Source organism: Zingiber officinale, chromosome 7A (genome assembly GCF_018446385.1).
Source record: "Zingiber officinale cultivar Zhangliang chromosome 7A, Zo_v1.1, whole genome shotgun sequence".
NCBI classification, from domain to species: Eukaryota; Viridiplantae; Streptophyta; class Magnoliopsida; order Zingiberales; family Zingiberaceae; genus Zingiber; species Zingiber officinale.
In genome coordinates, this window is record NC_055998.1 from 47,338,691 (window position 1) to 47,357,048 (window position 18,358).

The window sequence follows — 18,358 nt, forward strand, 5'->3', positions numbered from 1 at the left end:
AGCTTCGTTGAGGTTGACGAAATAGATGTGGTTAACCCCTATTAGTAGTCTACCTGTGCCCTAGCTTCTCAAGTGTTCTTGTGAGAGTTGTGGTGAGGTTTCTGCACCCACAAGGAGCTACGTGAGCTAGCCAAAGTTTGCCGGGGAGTCATCCACCGACGGATCGGGATCGCCCACCTTATGGACAACCGTGGAGTAGGAGCCCTAATCTTCGAATCACGTTAAATGATCGTGTAGCTTGGTTTGCATTTCTTGTCTTGTATTTAGATTAACTTTCTACTTGTTTGTTTGTATTTCCGCTGCGTAACTAACAAGTGTAGGAAGAAGTGATCGATTTGGGTGAGACGCTATTCACCCCCCCTCTAGCGGACGTCAAGGTCCCAATAGATACTACTCCCAACTCCTTTAGTTGTGGTTGCGTTGTCATTCTTCTGGTGTTCACCATTCGGATTTTCTTAGCGCTTATCGTCAATTTTCGCATCTCTTTCCACAGATTACGTCAATTTGATGATGTCTCTTTTCACCTGCTCAGGCCCCTTCCTTCTTTCCTCTTTGGTTGGTGGTTGCAGGGTATCCTAGAGATCAATGAGCATCAGTCGAGGGTCGGCGTTACCCCTTTAACAGTTAAGTTAGTGAAGGGACAAAGAGGAGCGTGAGGAGCTCGAAAGAGGAAAATAGAAACAAGTAACCTTTGCAAGTTTCAAGAAAATTATACGTCCACTTACCTACATGAAGGTTTATAAAGGCTCAGCCGAAGAAGATCCACGTCAATGGCCATGCTAGCCTGGGTCAGACCGCCTAGGTAACCACATGAGTGAAGCTGTAAGTACCCTATGGTAGTTTTGATGTGATCAACCAAGTAAAGTTAGGTCCTGTTGATATTTAACCCCTGTGTCTAAGTGTACAGGAACTTAGGAGCACAAGAAGTTGAGCGAAAGACGCAGGTAGCGAGAAGGACAGCACGGGAGAGAGTCGACGGACTCGGTGCGTCCGAGGTATGAGGTGTTGTGGAAGAGTAGGCTGGCGGACGAGGAGGTGCGCGGCGTTTTCGAGGGACGAGAAGCCGGAGCGGAAGATTGCTCGAAGGCCGGAAGTTGGGTTCGGGTGAGCCCTATTCCGGATGGTCGAGATCATCCAAGCGAAAGGAGTTGGAGCGGAAGACCCGGATCCAAGAGAGCAAAGCTGGAGCAAGAACTCGGACCAAACAGTTAACATAAAATTAACTTAGGTCTGGACTCTCGGACCAAGAATTTTATTCGAATTGCATCAAACGTGATCCGTTGCGACGGGGATAAAACTGCGACGGGGATAAAGTTTTATCCCCCTAGAGGCGTCTGGAATCCTTCCAGACACCCCGACCAAAGCTATAAATATAACTCTGGTTCCAATGGTTCAGAACAACACTTGTGATCGATTCTTCTTTAGTTTTGTTCTGTAATCGAGTGCTTTAATTGTTGTAAAGAGGCTTCTCCGCCTGAAGGAGAGTTTAGTGAGCTTTCAACTTCCTTGGATTAACAACCTCCCCGGTTGTAACCAAGTAAACCCTTTCGTGTTTAATTTCGTATTTATTTTATGCAAGTGTTAGTTTAATATAAAACTATAAAGTTCGAGGAAGGTTCATTTTCCTTTGCAGGGCTATTCATCCCCTCTAGTCGGCCGTTAAGGGTCCAACAATTAGTATCAGAGCATGTTCACTTCAGGAGGACTAATTTCTAAACGAAGCACACGAGATGGTCGGACCGAGTATCAACTCACCGAAGTTTGAGGGGGAGTTCTCATTCTGGAAATGAAAAATGGATGTATTTTTTTGAACTGATTTTGATACAATGCTTTCTATGAAATTTGGTTTTGATGTTCCCAAAAGAAAAGATGGAAAAGAACTCGAGGAGCATCTTTAGACTCAGACATAATGCGACAAATTCATAGAAAATGGTAAGGTCGAGTTCCATTTATTGAGTGTTCTTCCTGTCCAAGAACTCGACAAAATCAACAACTACCAATGCGCAAAAGAATTTTGAAAAAAGTTCTTGGAGCTCTACGAAAAATCAAAAGAAATCGAATCCAACTCCTCGATGGACACTGAGTTGTCAACGGAAGAATCCGAGACCGAGAAATCTGCCGGAACAACACTCATAGCCGAATATCTACCAGAAGATAACAAAGTGCCTCGGAAATGAGCATCGATGAAGAGGGAGACACTACATAAAAAATAATAATGAAGGGGAAGCGTCTACCGACGAATATATGGTAAGTCAGTTAACTTCCTCTAGAGCAATTATTTAAAATTGTGCAAATGCTAAGTAAATCATTATATAAAAAGAGAATAAAGTATGTAAAATCAAAGAAAGAATATGCATGTTTTAAAGAAGAATTTCAAAAATTAATGAAAATGTAAAATTAAAAGATAAAATAGAAATGTTAGAAAAGGAAAACTCACATTCAAATTTTTCGCATGCTCCAAAAAGAAATTACAAACATCATCGAAGGTTTTAACTGGTATTTAAGGGCAAAATTAGGAAAATATCACAGAAATACATTCCTATTAAATTTTTGATTAATCCTGTAGGAAGGAATTTATTTTGGGTTCCAAAATCATATTTAGATTTGTTTTTTTTTTGCCTTTCAGACAGAAAGTTAAATATTTAATTTCTTTAAAAGACTTTGTCTAAAAAGTAGTTGTTGCTCCAATATCCAAGAAAGCTTAGTGTCTCGCCACAGTCTGGAAGTCAATTATTGAAATAAATATTTAATTGACTAACTGTTAAGCAATTAGTTGTTATAAAAATACTTTAAATTGTTTGTCAAAAATTTGGTTAGAAAATTAATTAGAAGTTAATTTTTTCAAGAAAGATAACTTTATCACTTATTAATGTGGAAAAGACCTTACTTTTTGCTTAACGATAATTTCAACTTCATATGAAATGTTTTATCTGCCTTATATAGGTTAAATATTTTTTTTTTTAAAAAAAACTTCATTGATAAATCCGAACCTTAAACTTTAATTTATTTTTTTTGGAATTTTCCCTTAGACTTTTGTTTTAGACTTACCAAGTAACATTTTTAATGTACCTCATTTTTAATGTGATTAAAAGGGGGAGCAGTAAAGATTAAGTCTAGGAGGAGAGTAGTACAATTTTTTTTATTTTTGTACTTGCAAAAATTTTATAACTATTATTTTATAACTGTTATTTTTATGGTTTTACTCTAACTTAACTTGGAGTTTACTCACATCAAAAAGGAAGAGATTGTAAATATTCCGTGGTAGTTTTGATGTGATCAACCAATTAAAGTTAGGTCATGTTGGTATTTAACCTTTGTGTCTAAGTGTGCAGGAACTTACGAGCATAGGAAGTTGAGCGAAAGACACAACTAGCAAGAAGGACGGCATGGGAGAGAGCCGACGGGCTTGGTGCGTTCAAGGTATGAGTTGCTGTGGAAGAATACGCAGGCGGACGAGAAGGAGGTGGGCAGCGTTTTCGAGGGACAAGAAGCCGGAGCGGAAGATTGCTTGGAGAAGTTGAGTTCGGGTGAGCCTTATTCTGGACGACCGAGATCATCCAAGCTAAAGGAGTCGGAGCGGATGACCCGGACCCAAGCGAGCAGAGCCGGAGTAAGAACCCAAACCAAACAGTTAACTTAAAGTTAACTTAGGTCCGAGCGCTTGGACCGAGTCCAGGCGCCTGGACCATGAATTTTTTCCGGATCACATCAAACGCGATCCGTTGCGACAGGATAAAGTTTTATCCCCCAAAGGTGCCTAGAACCCTTCCAGGCGCCCAATGGTTCAGAACAATATTTGTGATTGATTCTTCTTTAGTTTTGTTCTGTAATCGAGTGCTTTAATTGTGTAAAGAGGCTTCTCCGCCTAAAGGAGAGTTTAGTGAGCTTTCAACTTCCTTGGATTAATAACCTTCCCGGTTGTAACCAAGTAAATCCTTTCGTACCTTTCTTTTTTAGTCTCGTATTTATTTTATGTAAGTGATAGTTTAATATAAAGTTATAAAGTTCGAGCAAGATTCGTTTTCCTTTGCAGGGATATTCACTCCCTTTAGCCGGCCGCCAAGGGTCCAACAGAAGCGACGCCCCTTGACTGACCACATGATTGATCCTCTCCACTGTGACGACAAAAATGAGTCTGTACCACTGGCTTTGCTCGGTTGTCAGTTCGATGTCTCTTTCTAAAGGCTAATGAATACTCACCCCACCTCAGAGGGGGTTACAAGTGATCATCTCATAAGATCCAGTTCAACTTGGCTTTGATACAGCGAGTCTCCGATGTGGCTATTCGGTCCAAAGACGACTGCTCGACCAGAGATGATTTGGCCACTGTGGGTGGAAAAGGGGGAGTCGATTATGTATTGTAGGTCCGATAAGACCCACTACTTGGTCGGGTTTACTCGAGCATCATCATTAAGGAATATAAACTCTATATCTCTTTCACTAAGTGTAATCCTTTTAGGTTTTGGTAGTCTAATTGCTGCTCTTGGTATCCCCAAACTTTTACAGAGTTTAGGGCAGACATTTTTTTCTTCTAAGCCTTCTATGAGGTTTTCTTCTTTTCAGTGCAAACTTAATTCAAAATATAATAAGGTTTCACTCCAATTTTTTGTGTGGTATATTCAAATAGGATAACATGGTACCATTTCTCATTTTATTATATTGCCACATTGATTCTCTACTTTTTATGTTCTAAATTATTTATGACTTCAGTTTTAATGTTTAGGGTAATCATTGATGAATGGTGAAATATTTCTTATTTCCTGCTATAGGTATGACATGCAAGTTATATACATTATTGTGTTGTTTAAAAAATTAAATCTAGTTCTTGCCTTAAAAATATTTCTTGTTTTAACTACATTGGAAGTTATGTCATGTTTCATTATGGATTTTATTATAATTTACATGTTCTAATCAACGTTTAAAATCTCATGTCGAATCATTCTTGCAAAATATTTCATTCCACACCCTAACCGACACTGACACGCCCAAGGTCCCGAGGCCCCATGGTTGTCGCGAAGATGTCACACAAAGGGCACTAGCGCCACGGAACAGGAAATGCAAAATCAACTTTTAATTAAATAAATTTAGATTAATAATTTCAATCAACTCTTCATTATAATAGAGATAATTTAAATAAACTTAATTAAACCGTAAAAACTATTCTATTAATTATATATATATATTAAAAAAATATTATTATTTTTTGTATTTTTTAAATATTTAGATTAAAATTTTATTTTTAGTTAATATATTTTATATTTAAAAAATATCAAAACCATATCAGCATGATGCGGCAGCAAAACTGTATTGTTTCGGTCTGAAACCTCGACACGAGTCGAGATTTTAAACCTGGTTCTAATCTACCTACCGAGTGTGCTTCTTCTTATCATGCATTCTATTATAATTAATATGTTATAATCTACCTGTCAAAAGTTATGGCATTAAACAAAAATATCATTTTATTGATACTAAACACATCACTATGTGTTGTCTAATAAATTAAATCTTGTTTTTGCCTTAAAAATATTTTTATAATTATTTTAGTTGTTTTTACAAGTAATGGATGTATTTCTTGTATCAACTACATTAGGAGTTAAGTCATACTTCATCTTGTTATGCATTCTATTATAATTCACATGTTTTAAACTACCAACCAAAAATTAAGGTATTAAGTAAAAAATATCACTTTATTGATATCAAGCATAAATAATCAATGACGTATATAACCCTTCCCTATAAATGTTCTATTGAAGAGTAAAAACTTATCTAACTCAATTATAAATTTGAAGCCATACTCATTACAAAACTTACAAGATATTAATTTGTCCCTAAATTCTAAACATACAACATTGTTAGTACAATTAGCCCCAAAGTGGTTGGGTTCGACTGAGAGATTTTAATGTGTAATAAAGGGTTTAAGTTAAGTTTTCTTGTGAATCTAACGTATCCATTTAGTTTACAGTAGAGATTAAGATGTTGAGTTGCATCAATCGACATAGGTGGAATTTACCATTTCGTTCATTAATTGATTTTGAAACTCTTCGACATTGACATTGGGTGGAGCTCTCCGTGAGAGGCCTCACGGCCAAGCAAGGACACAACAAGAGACCTTCATGAGGTTGTAACGATCTCGCTTGGCCGTGAAGCCTTTGCAAGGTTGCAGTGGCCTCGCCTAGCCACGAAGCCTTCACGAGGTGTGTAATCTTGCGGTGGCTAGGCTTGGCTATGGCCTCGTGGCAGCCTAGCCATTCATTAGGCCATTGCAATTGGCAATGCCTCACGCCTCCTCGATTTTCATCTTTTTCTTTTCTTTTTTCCCTATTTCCTTATTTTTTCTTTTTATTTTCTATGGAGATTTTTTTCTCCATCGTTGATTCCTTTTCCTCCACTCCTCCATGAGAGTAAACACAGAACATAAGGGAGAAAAAAAACTTATTATGTTAGAGAATAGAGTGGGCGTGGTGGAGACATATTACTAAGAGAGATATGAAAATATAATTAAATATGATATAATTATTAACCTTATAAAATATATTATTATGATTGAATCAAATTATTTTATATATAAATTTGATTCAATTTTAAACCAATAAAAATAAATCTAAATTAAATCCAGTTTAAATCTATTTGATTTTAATTTCCATGCCATCTTGGTAGATTACACCTAATCCTAAATCAACTTTTATTCACTCTTTTGTAGCAAAAGATGATTACGCTCACTCAAGCGTTTCTCGCAGTCCATTCCCAGATTATGTGAAGGGAGGTAAATCACATGTCAGCTTATAGCCGTCCGCTAAGTAGCTAAGGGTGGAAGGAGTTTTTCCAACTTTTACACTTTTAATTTTTAAAATATTAGTTTAATTTAACTAGATTAATTATTTTTTAAAAAATAAAATAAAATTTTAGGAGAAAGATAAAATTTGATATCTAAAAGATTTTTTTTGTGGGTACTAACTTTTGTGATGTCCATAGAAATCAAGAGAAATAATGTTAACATGAGATAGGAAAACTAAAATTTGATGAAATTGTATTGAGCTTCTCCTCCTTTATGTGTTTCTCATCTTTAGTTTGAATGTCAATAAACAATTAGGGTTCGACACAATAATTTATTTAATAAAGTTAAAAAGCAATATTTATTATTTTATAATTTATTTTATTAAAAATATCATTTAAAATACATTATACTTCTTTTGATATTAGTAATTTCACATGCTATGTATTTTATTAAACTTAATTATTTTGTATAAATTTTAATTTGAGCTATTCCTATATCATTTTTAAAAAGAGAGAGAAAGTTATTTATTTGCTTTTATCTAAATTGTTCTATAGTTAAAAACTTCCAAAAATTATTATATATATACATTATATCAATAAATTAAAGTTATCATTCCCTTGTCATTTTACTATAAAATTTAGCCAACACTTTTGCATATTCTCAAAAGACAAAAATTACATTAATCCATGAATGATTTGAAGTTTTCAAATAAATATAACATAATCAATATCTAAAATCATGAAAATATATCTAAAGATATTGAAACCGAAGATCAATCTTTATGACCATTATAAATGCAAGTTCTCATATAATATGTTACTAAAACCATATCATTCTTGTTGTAAATCAAAACCACATCTCGAAATTTTGAACTTTGGTTTGCAGAGACTTCGCTGGTGATATATGGAGTTTTGTTGATATTGGTGAAGAATGGTATGATACATTTGATGGACTATTAAGTTCTAGAAGTAATGACTTCAGGCAAATGGTGAAGTTCTAAAATTGTGGCTCTTGGGCAAGTAGATGAAGTCCTGTAGTGCTGTCTTTAGGCATTGGAAGTCCTAAAAGACAAACATTTTGGGTAATTGAATGATGTCCTGGATATGCAGCCTTTAGGAAGAAAGGTCTTTGGACATCTTGGTGCATGTGGAAGACTTGAGAGTACGATTTTCAGGTAGGAAGCCCTAAAGAATTAGAGTCTTGGGTAAGTTGGTGAAGTTCTCAAGCTTGGTCTTGTAGTTTTATGGAGGCTTATAGAGTCATGAGTAAAGTTGATATCCTTGATCAGATTAAGTCGATTCATTACTCGATTGGAAGTTTGAGTTGATTGGTCAATGAACTTAAATGCCCCTTTTGTGAATAGAATGCTTCTGACAGGAGCTTTGTTGAGTGTGATTATGGATAAGATCATGTTAATGACTCTTTTATTTAAATTCCAATTGATAAAAAATCATTTGAAGTAACTCGAAATGTAGTTGTTGGACAACCGTGGGAGGCTTGGGGTTCTAAAGTTTTTCCTTCATCAGATTTTGGAGTGTTGAGTATGTAAGCCAGCATTCTAGTTGTTGAGCCTCTAATCCAAAAGGATCTCCCATCTCCTTGATTGTTAAAAGAGCCACCTTCTACAACAAACGATTAAGAATAGCCTTAAGATAATTGAAAATGTTGCTAGCTGATGAGTCTCATGGCTTGTCTTGAATAAAAAAATCATCAACCTTGAAGTGCATTACTTTTGTGGAGGTGGATTTTGTCCCAACCAATGATTCTAATGGTCTCAGAGCAATTCAATATGCTTTTGCATATGCAATAGATTGTTACATAAGGTCTCATGTGGGTATGGGTCTCGAGTGCCAGGTGAGCAGCTGTCCACAATGTGTACGTATTGCAGTGTACCACTTATTGGGGTTCACATGAGTTCACCCATGTTCTTTGCACATAACCAACATAGTTTCACCATGTGGCTCCGCAAAAAAATCTACTTTATAAGACATTGTTTTGCAGATGTAGTATATTCACATGCCTTCATCTCCTTTTAAAAGTTAGATACCAGACTAGGCTGTGTGGGCACTCTTTTTCTTCTGTCTTTGGAATCATTTACAGCCTTTCGTTTAAAAAATCTCCTCCAGAAGAATCTAAGCATTTTAAGATGTTTGTCACAAAAAAAATAAAAAAATACAGCTCTATTATAGGGAGGTCTGGTTCTATCTTGGAATAATAAAATCTAAAACAAAACATTATTTCTGTTTTTCTCCCCTCTCAAGTTGTATCAAATATGATACTGATGTTTGAATGTAATGGTAGAACTAGTTTCTTTTGCAACAAAAACCTAAAACTTACATAACAGAAGGAAAAAATGACAATTTATTGCAGGTATCTGTGGATATAAAATTTGATGAAGGAATTTCTGCATGTCTTGAATATTTGGAAGCCATTCCTTGGTCTGAGTATGAGGAGGAGAAGGTAATATCTATTCTTGGCAAGCTTCACATTCAGCAGTTACGTGAGCCAATCAGAGAAATCTTTCAGAGAGTCTCAGTCCAACCATCTACTTTTGCAAATGCTGACCCCATTTTTTTAGGGATACTTGATGGTGTTCTACAATCCAAGGATAAGAAAGCTCGACGAGATATAAAAACCTTAATTTCTGGTTTGCTTAAGGAGGATGTAAACCAAAGCAATATACAATATAACAAGCTTGATGTCTCAAAGGACTCCCTTTACTACCTATGCCAGAAATGCCTTGATCATCTTATGCAGTTGTTTTCTGAGGCTGCAAACATTGAAAATGTAGCTGATCGAGCTTCCTTGATGGGTGAGGTTGCTCGAGAAGCTGACAATGTGCAGTGGCTTGTGGACATCCTAATCAACAAGAGGATTGCAGATGAATTTGTGGCTCTCTGGGCGGACCAGAGTGAACTTTCGACCTGCCATTCTAAGATACCATGCATGTACAGATTTGAGATCAGCAGGATCACTGCCCAGTTGTGTGTTGCTATAGGAAGAGGGCGTATTTTAGTATCTAAAGATGCAAAAATATCCCTTTTGAGGACATGGCTGGAAGCCCTATATGATGATTTTGGTTGGATGAAAAGAGCCTGTAGGGATTTTGATAAAAAGATGGTAGAGGATGGACTATGTGCCACAATCCTGACATTGCCCATGGTGGAACAACAATCAATCTTATTAAGATGGTTTGATTGCTTTTTGAATAACGGTGACAACTGCCCCAACATGCAGAGAGCCTTTGTGGTTTGGTGGAGGAGAGCTTTTGTGAGACAATACCAAGGGGATCAAGCCAGCACGCAGTTACAGAATGTTGTTTCTGATGATCATACATGAACGTCTGCTATGAATTACTCTATCAAAGGTAGATGGTTATTATTCTAGGCAATGCACATAGAGGCAATAAGTCTTTCATTTTTGCTCTTGCTGTTTGCTGTCATTCTTTTAGGCTGCTTTTAGGATCACTTGTACACTTGGCCACTCATAGAAAATCATAGAATGGAAAAGAATGGTTTCGCCTAGGATTAGCCATGAACACAAACAAAGAATAAGTGAGGAATCCCCCTTTGCCTTCTGAACTAGACTCTGAATTGTAGATGCATGCAATGGTGCAGGACTCTGAAGTATGTGAAGAAGATCAACTGTCATCATGAACTCATCTAAACAGTGCAATTTAGACAAGACATGTATTTGTTTATTCTTAATATTGATGCAACTAGGGGTCTAGATCAAGTTTAACTAGAAGGGCAATTATTGTTCTAGGACCTCAACTAAACGCATAACCCAGTTAGGATGAGTTACTGGGTTTACCTAAGCATCAGTTTGGGGGCATGCATACTCGAAGCACATAAAGTAACAAGGGTAAGAATCATTAGATCACAAAAACAATATGTAAAAAGGGCAGAAGACTACATGCAACGCAAGGAAGTAAGGTGATGGGAATAATTTCAATTTAATTGGTCTACATAGATACATTGTTATCCTAGATATAACTTCAATTTTTTTTTCTTCAACTCTATTTTTTAGTCGTGGGTGCCCCATATTATATTGGATGGGACAATTTTTATTTAAGATACGCGTGAAAAATATTGCTATCAGTCTAATTACTTGCTACTAATAAAAAATCTTCATGGTCCTTTTGACCTTCAATTTAGAATTTGATTTTTTTTTTATTTTAGTGCAATGTACGTATTTATCAATGGATGCCTTTAAAGTTGTAGTATCTAGAGTCGAAAATTTTCTAATAGGTGCCCAACTTTAACTTGTGGTTGCATCATGTATTTTTGTGAAATCCCTAAAATACTCGTTAAATTCAATCAACTTATACATAGTATTTATATTAATGTGGTTTGACAATATTAAAATGCAAAGTTAAGCTTACAATTAAAATTAGCTCACATATACTCATTTTATATTACATGCAACTTCGATTAACATTAATTATTTTAGGTCATCAAAGTGATTTTAATTAAACCACTATCATAGGAAGAAGTCAAACGACTAATGTGAGTGTACATTGAGTCCTAAGAACACAAGAGTACAAGCATCAACCCTTTTCCTTTTGATATATATATATATATATATATATATAGTGGCAATTAAATTATATTTTATAACATATGTGATATTAAAATGATTATATAATTATATAAAAAGGATGATGCATATTTCTGTTAAATAGAAATATATTATAATAGGTTTGAAAAAAAAATCAGTGGAATTTAGAAAAATGGTTGTTACGGGATGTTAAAAGCGGACTCGAGTTGACGTGGAAGATAGAGTCAAGGTAAGGTAGCTGTTCAAGTCAAAAAAAAGGTGGTAGTTAAAGGGTCACTCTTGAAAAGAGTCTATCCTCTAGTTTAGTACTTAGGAATCTCAATTCAGGGGTAGTCAATCTAATGGTCGGTCATGTGTAAAGGACAAAGACACTATAACACTTCATGCATCTGATCGCTCACCATTCATGCCCCGGTCGGTCCAAAGGACAACCGGAGGAATACTTGGTCGGACCCTAATCATCCAACCTTTCTTTTGGAGTACAATCGCATATACGTTCATACAAATATACGGGCCTTTCGGTTTATTTTTCCGCCCTCCTACATATGGTCGACCAGGTTAAAGGGATTAACAATTATAAGCCTCAATACCCTTAGCCCCACAAGGTAGGCTGTGTTGGATCGAGATCGCGCTAGAGGGAGGGGGGGGGTGAATAGCGCTCGTGGCTTTCACACGTTTCGTAATTGGAAAACTATCGATTTAAAACGTATCGGAGTAATGCAGCGGAAATATTAAAGACACAAAAGACAAGGACACCAAGATTTACTTGGTTCGGAGCCTTGGGCGACTCCTACTCCAAGGCCCGCGATCGTTGATCGCTTTCGGTGGACAACAACTATAATATCGTTAAAGATTACACATTTAAAGTACAATCTTATAATTGAAATGATAATTATACTGACAAAGAATAACAATCTTGAAGCTTTGGGTCGTCGGAGACTTGTCGTAGCTCAATCGGAATGTCTCGTTAGTAGTGTACTGAAGAAGGATTGCCTTTTTCCTTGAATACATAAGCTACTAGTTGAAGTGGCCTTAAATAGCTTGTTGAGGGCGCCTCCATGCCTGTCTGAGGCGCCTCCATCTTGCCGAGTCAGCCGCGTGGATCAGAACAGAACTGGTCGCAACTTATCCTGTTGAAGGCGTCCTCCATCACCCTTTGAGGCGCCTCCAGATCAGTCTGAGGCGCCTCCAGCCCTGCTGCGTGCGCTGCATCTGCTTTGCACCCGAGGCGCCTCAAGCTCCATGAGGGCACCTCGAGTACTGTTCATCCGAGGCAAACTTGTGTTTTAGTACCTGCAAGATATGTTAGTCCAAAAATACCCTGCAACACAATATTTGCACATAACAAACATAATAGATGAAATGTTTGATAGCCTCGAGTTGTTCGGTTTTGACTTCAGATTTTCGACCGAAAACCCTAGGTCGAACTAACGTCTACTGTTCCCTCTTCCGGGGAACGCGTCCTCACCTACTCCACTCTGGAGATCATACCTGATGCCAGTTCAGTCCTCCAGATTGACTGTACTTTCCGCCTAGGGTTAGCACCCCCTAGGACCTAGGGTTTCCGCCCCTAGGGTTTTTCTCCACCTAGGGTTACCACCCCCTAGGACCTAAGGTTGCCGCCCATTAGGGTTTTCCTCCTCCTTGGGTTACCACCCCCTAGGACCTAAGGTTATCACCCCTTAGGATTTTCCTCCACCTAGGGTTACCACCCCCTAGGACCTAAGGTTTCCACCCCTTAGGATTTTCCACTTGCCTAACCGTAGTTAGGACTTTTCTGAAACTTCATTCAAGCACGTTAGAAAACAAATAATCTTAACTTTGAATTCCTTTGCTACTATCAAAACTTGGGTTCGTTCGTCGGATGTTTCACATACCAACAATCTCCCCCTTTTTGATTTATGACAATTGAAATTCAAAATTAAGGAAAAAAGAAATGATATAATGCATTACTAGAATAAACATAAAATTGATACAATAAAGAAATGATATAATGCATTACTAGCATAAACATAAAATCGATAAGCATAAATTTATCACAAGAATAAATTTTGTAAAAACCTCCACCTTAAAAGAAGCTTACACAAAGTTCCTTCTTTATAAAAGCTCCCCTGAATTCCCTTGAATTTTCTTTAAATTTTTAATTTTTTTCTGAATTTCTTCCTACTCTCCCCCTTTGTCATATATCAAAATAAACAAGAGAGTGAAGAAAATATAGGCCTTAGCTTGTTTTGAGAAGACTTTAACTTTCAGAGATAATTTTTATTTTATCTTTCAAAAAGAAAAATAGAGAATTAAACATACTTTTGATAAACATTTAGCTTTTGTAGAATTAATCTTCTTGTAAAACCTTTAGCTAAGTGAAAGATTTATCATAAATTTAAAAAAAAATTCTTTTAGAAATTGCTTAAAAAGCTAGGTTTGCAAAATGTTTTGGCTAAGAGAAAATCGACTTTAAAGGTAACTTAGCTAATTTTGAGATTAGAAAAATATGAAAACTTAGATTTGAAAAGCTTTTGAAAAATATTTAGTTATATTTGAAAGCTTTTTAGAAAAGTTTTAATTTTAAAGTCAGGTCACAGATAATTAATTTTAAAACTAGGTTAAAGATAATCTGTATTTTTGAAAACAAGTCAAAAATAGTTTTCAATTTTGAAGTAAAAAAGAATTTTTATTTTAAAGATAAGTCAAATTTTTTTTTTAAAAAAAAAATTGACTTAAAAAAAATTTTACTCCCCCTAAATTAATGTTTATAGTCCAAACATGTATTTAAAGGTAATTATTTTCCTAATTTTTCATCTCACCCATTTTAGGTTATCAAGCATATTTAGCTTATAAGTGAGTGTGAGAAGGAGATAACTTCATTTAAATTTAAAAATATTGAAAGTAAAGGTTAGAATTCTGAATAAGTAATCAATGAAGAAAAAAAAATTAATTGAGTTGAAATTGAAAATATAATTTGAGAATTGATTAAGATTAAGGAAACCAAATTTTGAAACTTAATTATCATATGATTTGAATATTTAAAATAATTAAAAATTTAAAAGTCATTAAAATCAATTGTGATTAAGGTTTTGAAAATTAAGTCACTTGACGATAATTCACTTTTTGAAATTAAAATTCTTGCACGTCATTAAAATTAATAATTTGAAAGAATTTAATTATAATAACTAAAATTTTTAAACCTTTACTAGGATTAAGATTTTAAGTTACTTGAAAAGAATTAACTTTTCAAATTAATTAAAATAATTAGTAAGACTTTGAAATTATGATTTTAAAATAGAATTAAGTAAGATTTTGAGATTGATTAAGTGTGAAAATATGAAGTGCGATCATGATTTTGAAATTAATTAAAATATTAAGTGCGATCATGATTTGAAAGTAAATTAATATGATTTTAAAAGTAAATAAAATATTAAGTATGACCATGATTTTGAAATTAAATTAATATATTAAGTGCGATGATGATTTTGAAATTAAATTAATATATTAAGATTTTAGAAATGATTATCAAAATAATTATTATTAAAATTAAGTTAAATTTATTAAATTGATTAAATTGAATTAAAATTGATTTAAATTGAGTTAGGTTTAATTAAATTCGACTAAGTTTAACTTAGATCCATCTCACCCGATTCTAAGTAATTTTGTGAGATGGTTATGTTCAATTTAGATTATGTTTAAGGATTAATTTACATTTGAGTTAAATTTAGATTTTCCACTTAGTTAATTAAATACACATTTCAAAAATTGGCTCCCAGGTAGTGGCGAAGCACTAGGCCTTCTTGGGTATGAGATCATCCACTACTTTCTAGACAGAGTATTTCATAGAAATTATATATTTAATTTTCTTTTTGGAACCCCTAGGACTAACCAGTCAAGTGTAAATTACACCTAGGTCCTTAATCTAGCCTAATCTGCATTTATATAAAAGCAGTAAAAGCAAGAACAAGACAATCATCAAACAATTCTTTTTGTTTATAAAGATAAATTTTCTTTTAACTCCCCCTGGATCATAGCCTCGATATGATCTATCAAGGTAATGGACTTGATCCTTGGGGAGCCAATATTGACTGAGTCAAACAATTCATTAGTTAAGTTAACAAGTTTAAGTTAACTTTTAGTTTGATTTAGTTTAGATGTAATTTAATTCAATTTAAGGTTAGATTAAAGTTAGATTCAATTTTAGTTTAGGTTAGATTCAGTTTCGGTTCAAGCTAGATTTAAATTAAGTTTAGATTTAAATTAAGTTTAGTAAATAAAAGATACTTGATTATAGCTTGGTTTGTAGTGTTTAAGTTTTACTTTAGACTTATAACCCAAGTCTAGATTTTGTTGATTAGTTAAATTATTAATAATCTTTTCTAACTTATCTATTTTATCTTTTAAGATATTACTTTATTTCTCTAATTTTCTCAACGTTAATTTCTTATGTTTATTAAATAATTTTAAGTTATTCTTATTTAGATTTGAATTAACTCTATTTATTGTATTGTTAGCATGCATATCTAATTTTGAAGAAAAATCTATACTAGAATAAGCAGAATTATTTAGAGTACCGACATGTGTTGAAAAGATTGAATTTTCATATAATGTAAATTTATTTACCTTTATTTCTCTCCCTAGATTATTAGGTCTTCTTTCTGGGTATTGTCTTTTGCAGTGACCTATTTATTTGCACTTAGAGCATTCAATGTGCTTCTTCCCTTTCCTGATCGTTTTCTCCTTCTCCTCCGATTGTATCGGCCGAATCTTATGAGTAGGGCATTCGTTTCTATAGTGCCCTCTCTCCCTACACTTAAAACAAGTTATGTGCAATTTACAATTTGAATTCACAATTTTACCTTTCAGATCCATGACAGGATCCTCCCCCCTTAACTATTGTTGTCTCAAATTCAGACTCAGATTCAGCAATCTCTTCTTTGGCCATTAGTGCTATGAAGTCGGTCTGATCCGATTCTTCTGAGTCTGGTTCGGAGGTTGACTCTAGAGATTTGTACTCGGGTTCGAAGTCTGGTTCGACTTCTGACTCATCAAAGGCTGAGATTCAATCCCAATTGTCTGCACCTGGTACACCCCAATAGAATGGTGTGGCAGAACGAAAGAATAGGACTCTTATGGAAATGGCTAGATCGATGATGAGTTATTCAAAATTACCAAATTCGTTTTGGGGATATGCTGTTGGAGTGTATACTAAAAGCCTAGCTTTTGTATAAACATTTATTTAGAAATAAAGAATCACAATGGTCAAATATCTACATTTATTTGTTAAATGTAATTTGTTCAATTAATTTATATAGTAGACAACATGGTATGTGGTGTCATACACAGAAGATCATATTGTCGGTTCTTTATAAATTATAAACAGTTGCTCGTGACTAAAATGGAAAGGAACAAACTGTTGAAGTAATCGTAGTGTAATTAAGTATTAGTGTATCTTAACTAATAAATTACACTGATACACTCCAAGTGTATTGAGTAGGACCAATTTAGGTAAGTTCTTTTTGTACTGACTTGATAAAAGAACTAGACCTCAGTTATTATGGAAGTGTGTGCTCTTAATCCTAATATAATAACAAATACATATATTTAGTATTTATTTCTTTGACTTATCAATAGGTGAGATTTAGCTCGATAAATCAATAAGCCCGATAAGTTGGGAAATAATATTACTTATAGTGTGTGTTGTTGATTATAGAAGGAAACTGTGCCCTAGTAATCTAGGTTGAGAATGTCCCCAAAAGGAGCTCATAAGGATTGTCATGTTAAACCCTGCTAGTGGACTTAGTCCGACATCAAACACAGGGACTACTCTGTGTTTAACCCTGCTAGGAAACTATGAGGTTGAGTGGTACTACTCTTGGACTAAGATATTAATTAAGTGAGTTGTCAGTAACTCATTTAATTAGTGGACATTCGACATCAAACACAGGGAGACTAACACACTCATAATAAGAAGGAGCCCAAAATATAATTTGGGATTGGTGCGGTAGTTCAATAATAGTTCTTTAGTGGAATGAATTATTATTGATGAAATTAAGTTATGTGTTCGGGGCGAACACGGGATGCTTAATTTCATCGGGAGACCAAAACCAATTTCTCCTCTCGGTCCCTATCGTAGCCTATTAATTATAGAGTACTATACTCATCTATACCCACCTTCTTACCCATCCTATAGGGGCCGACCAAGCTAGCTTGGAGTCTAAGCTAGGACCGGCCAAAGGCATGGTTCATGGGTTCATGAGGTGGTCGGCCCTTGCTTGAACCCAAGCTTAGGTGGCCGGCCCTATTAAAATAAAAAGGATTTTTTTAAAAATAAAAAATTTCTTATGTGGATTCCATGGTTTTAAAAGAGAGTTTAAAATTTAAATATTTCCTTTTATAGCTTTTTACAAAAGATTAAGAAAAGATTTGAAATCTTTCCTTATTTGTCGATTGAAAGGTAGATTTTAATTTTGAGAAAACTTTCCTTTTTTAACCATGTTCATGATTTAAAAGAGAGTTTAAAAATTAAATATTCTCTTTTATTAGTTTCTACAAAAGATTAAGAAAAGATTTGATATCTTTCCTTATTTCTAGATTGAAAGGAGATTTTAATTTTTAGAGATAATTTTCCTTTTTGGAAATCATCCATATGTTTAAAAGAAATATTTTAATTTATAAAATTTTCTTTTTACAAACCACCATGAAGGGAAAAATTATTAGAGAAATTTTTTATAAATTTCCGGAAACAAATTAGGAAGTTTTAATTCTTGTGTGAATTAAACTTTCCTTGATTGGGGATTAAAAGTGGCCGACCATTATAATTAAGAAAAGAAAATTATTTTTAATTAAATAAAATTTTCTTTTTCATGGCAAAGGAATTAAGGAAGTTTTTATTAAAATTTCCTTATTTGCCAAGACCAAGGAATATAAAAGAGTGGGTAGAGGTGCCTTCATGGCTAACAACTCTATTCTTTTTCTTCCTCCTTCTCTTCCTTGGTGGTGTGGTCGACCCCTCTTTTTCTCTCCTCTCCTTATTGT

At 34.5% G+C, this 18,358-nt stretch overlaps 1 protein-coding gene across 2 annotated transcripts in view; it reads left to right on the forward strand.

Moving 5' to 3' along the window:
* Positions 1–18,358, forward strand: part of LOC122001387 (BTB/POZ domain-containing protein At5g60050-like) — a 46,164-nt gene that overhangs the window by 10,697 nt on the left and 17,109 nt on the right. The window contains exon 2 of one of the 2 annotated variants that reach the window (XM_042556101.1): positions 9,146–10,142. In XM_042556101.1, the coding sequence (XP_042412035.1) occupies positions 9,146–10,114 (969 nt within the window). In that variant the 3' untranslated portion in view covers positions 10,115–10,142. Of the gene's footprint in view, positions 1–9,145; positions 10,884–18,358 lie in introns of those variants that run through there. The other variant, XM_042556100.1, reaches the window with a different exon arrangement.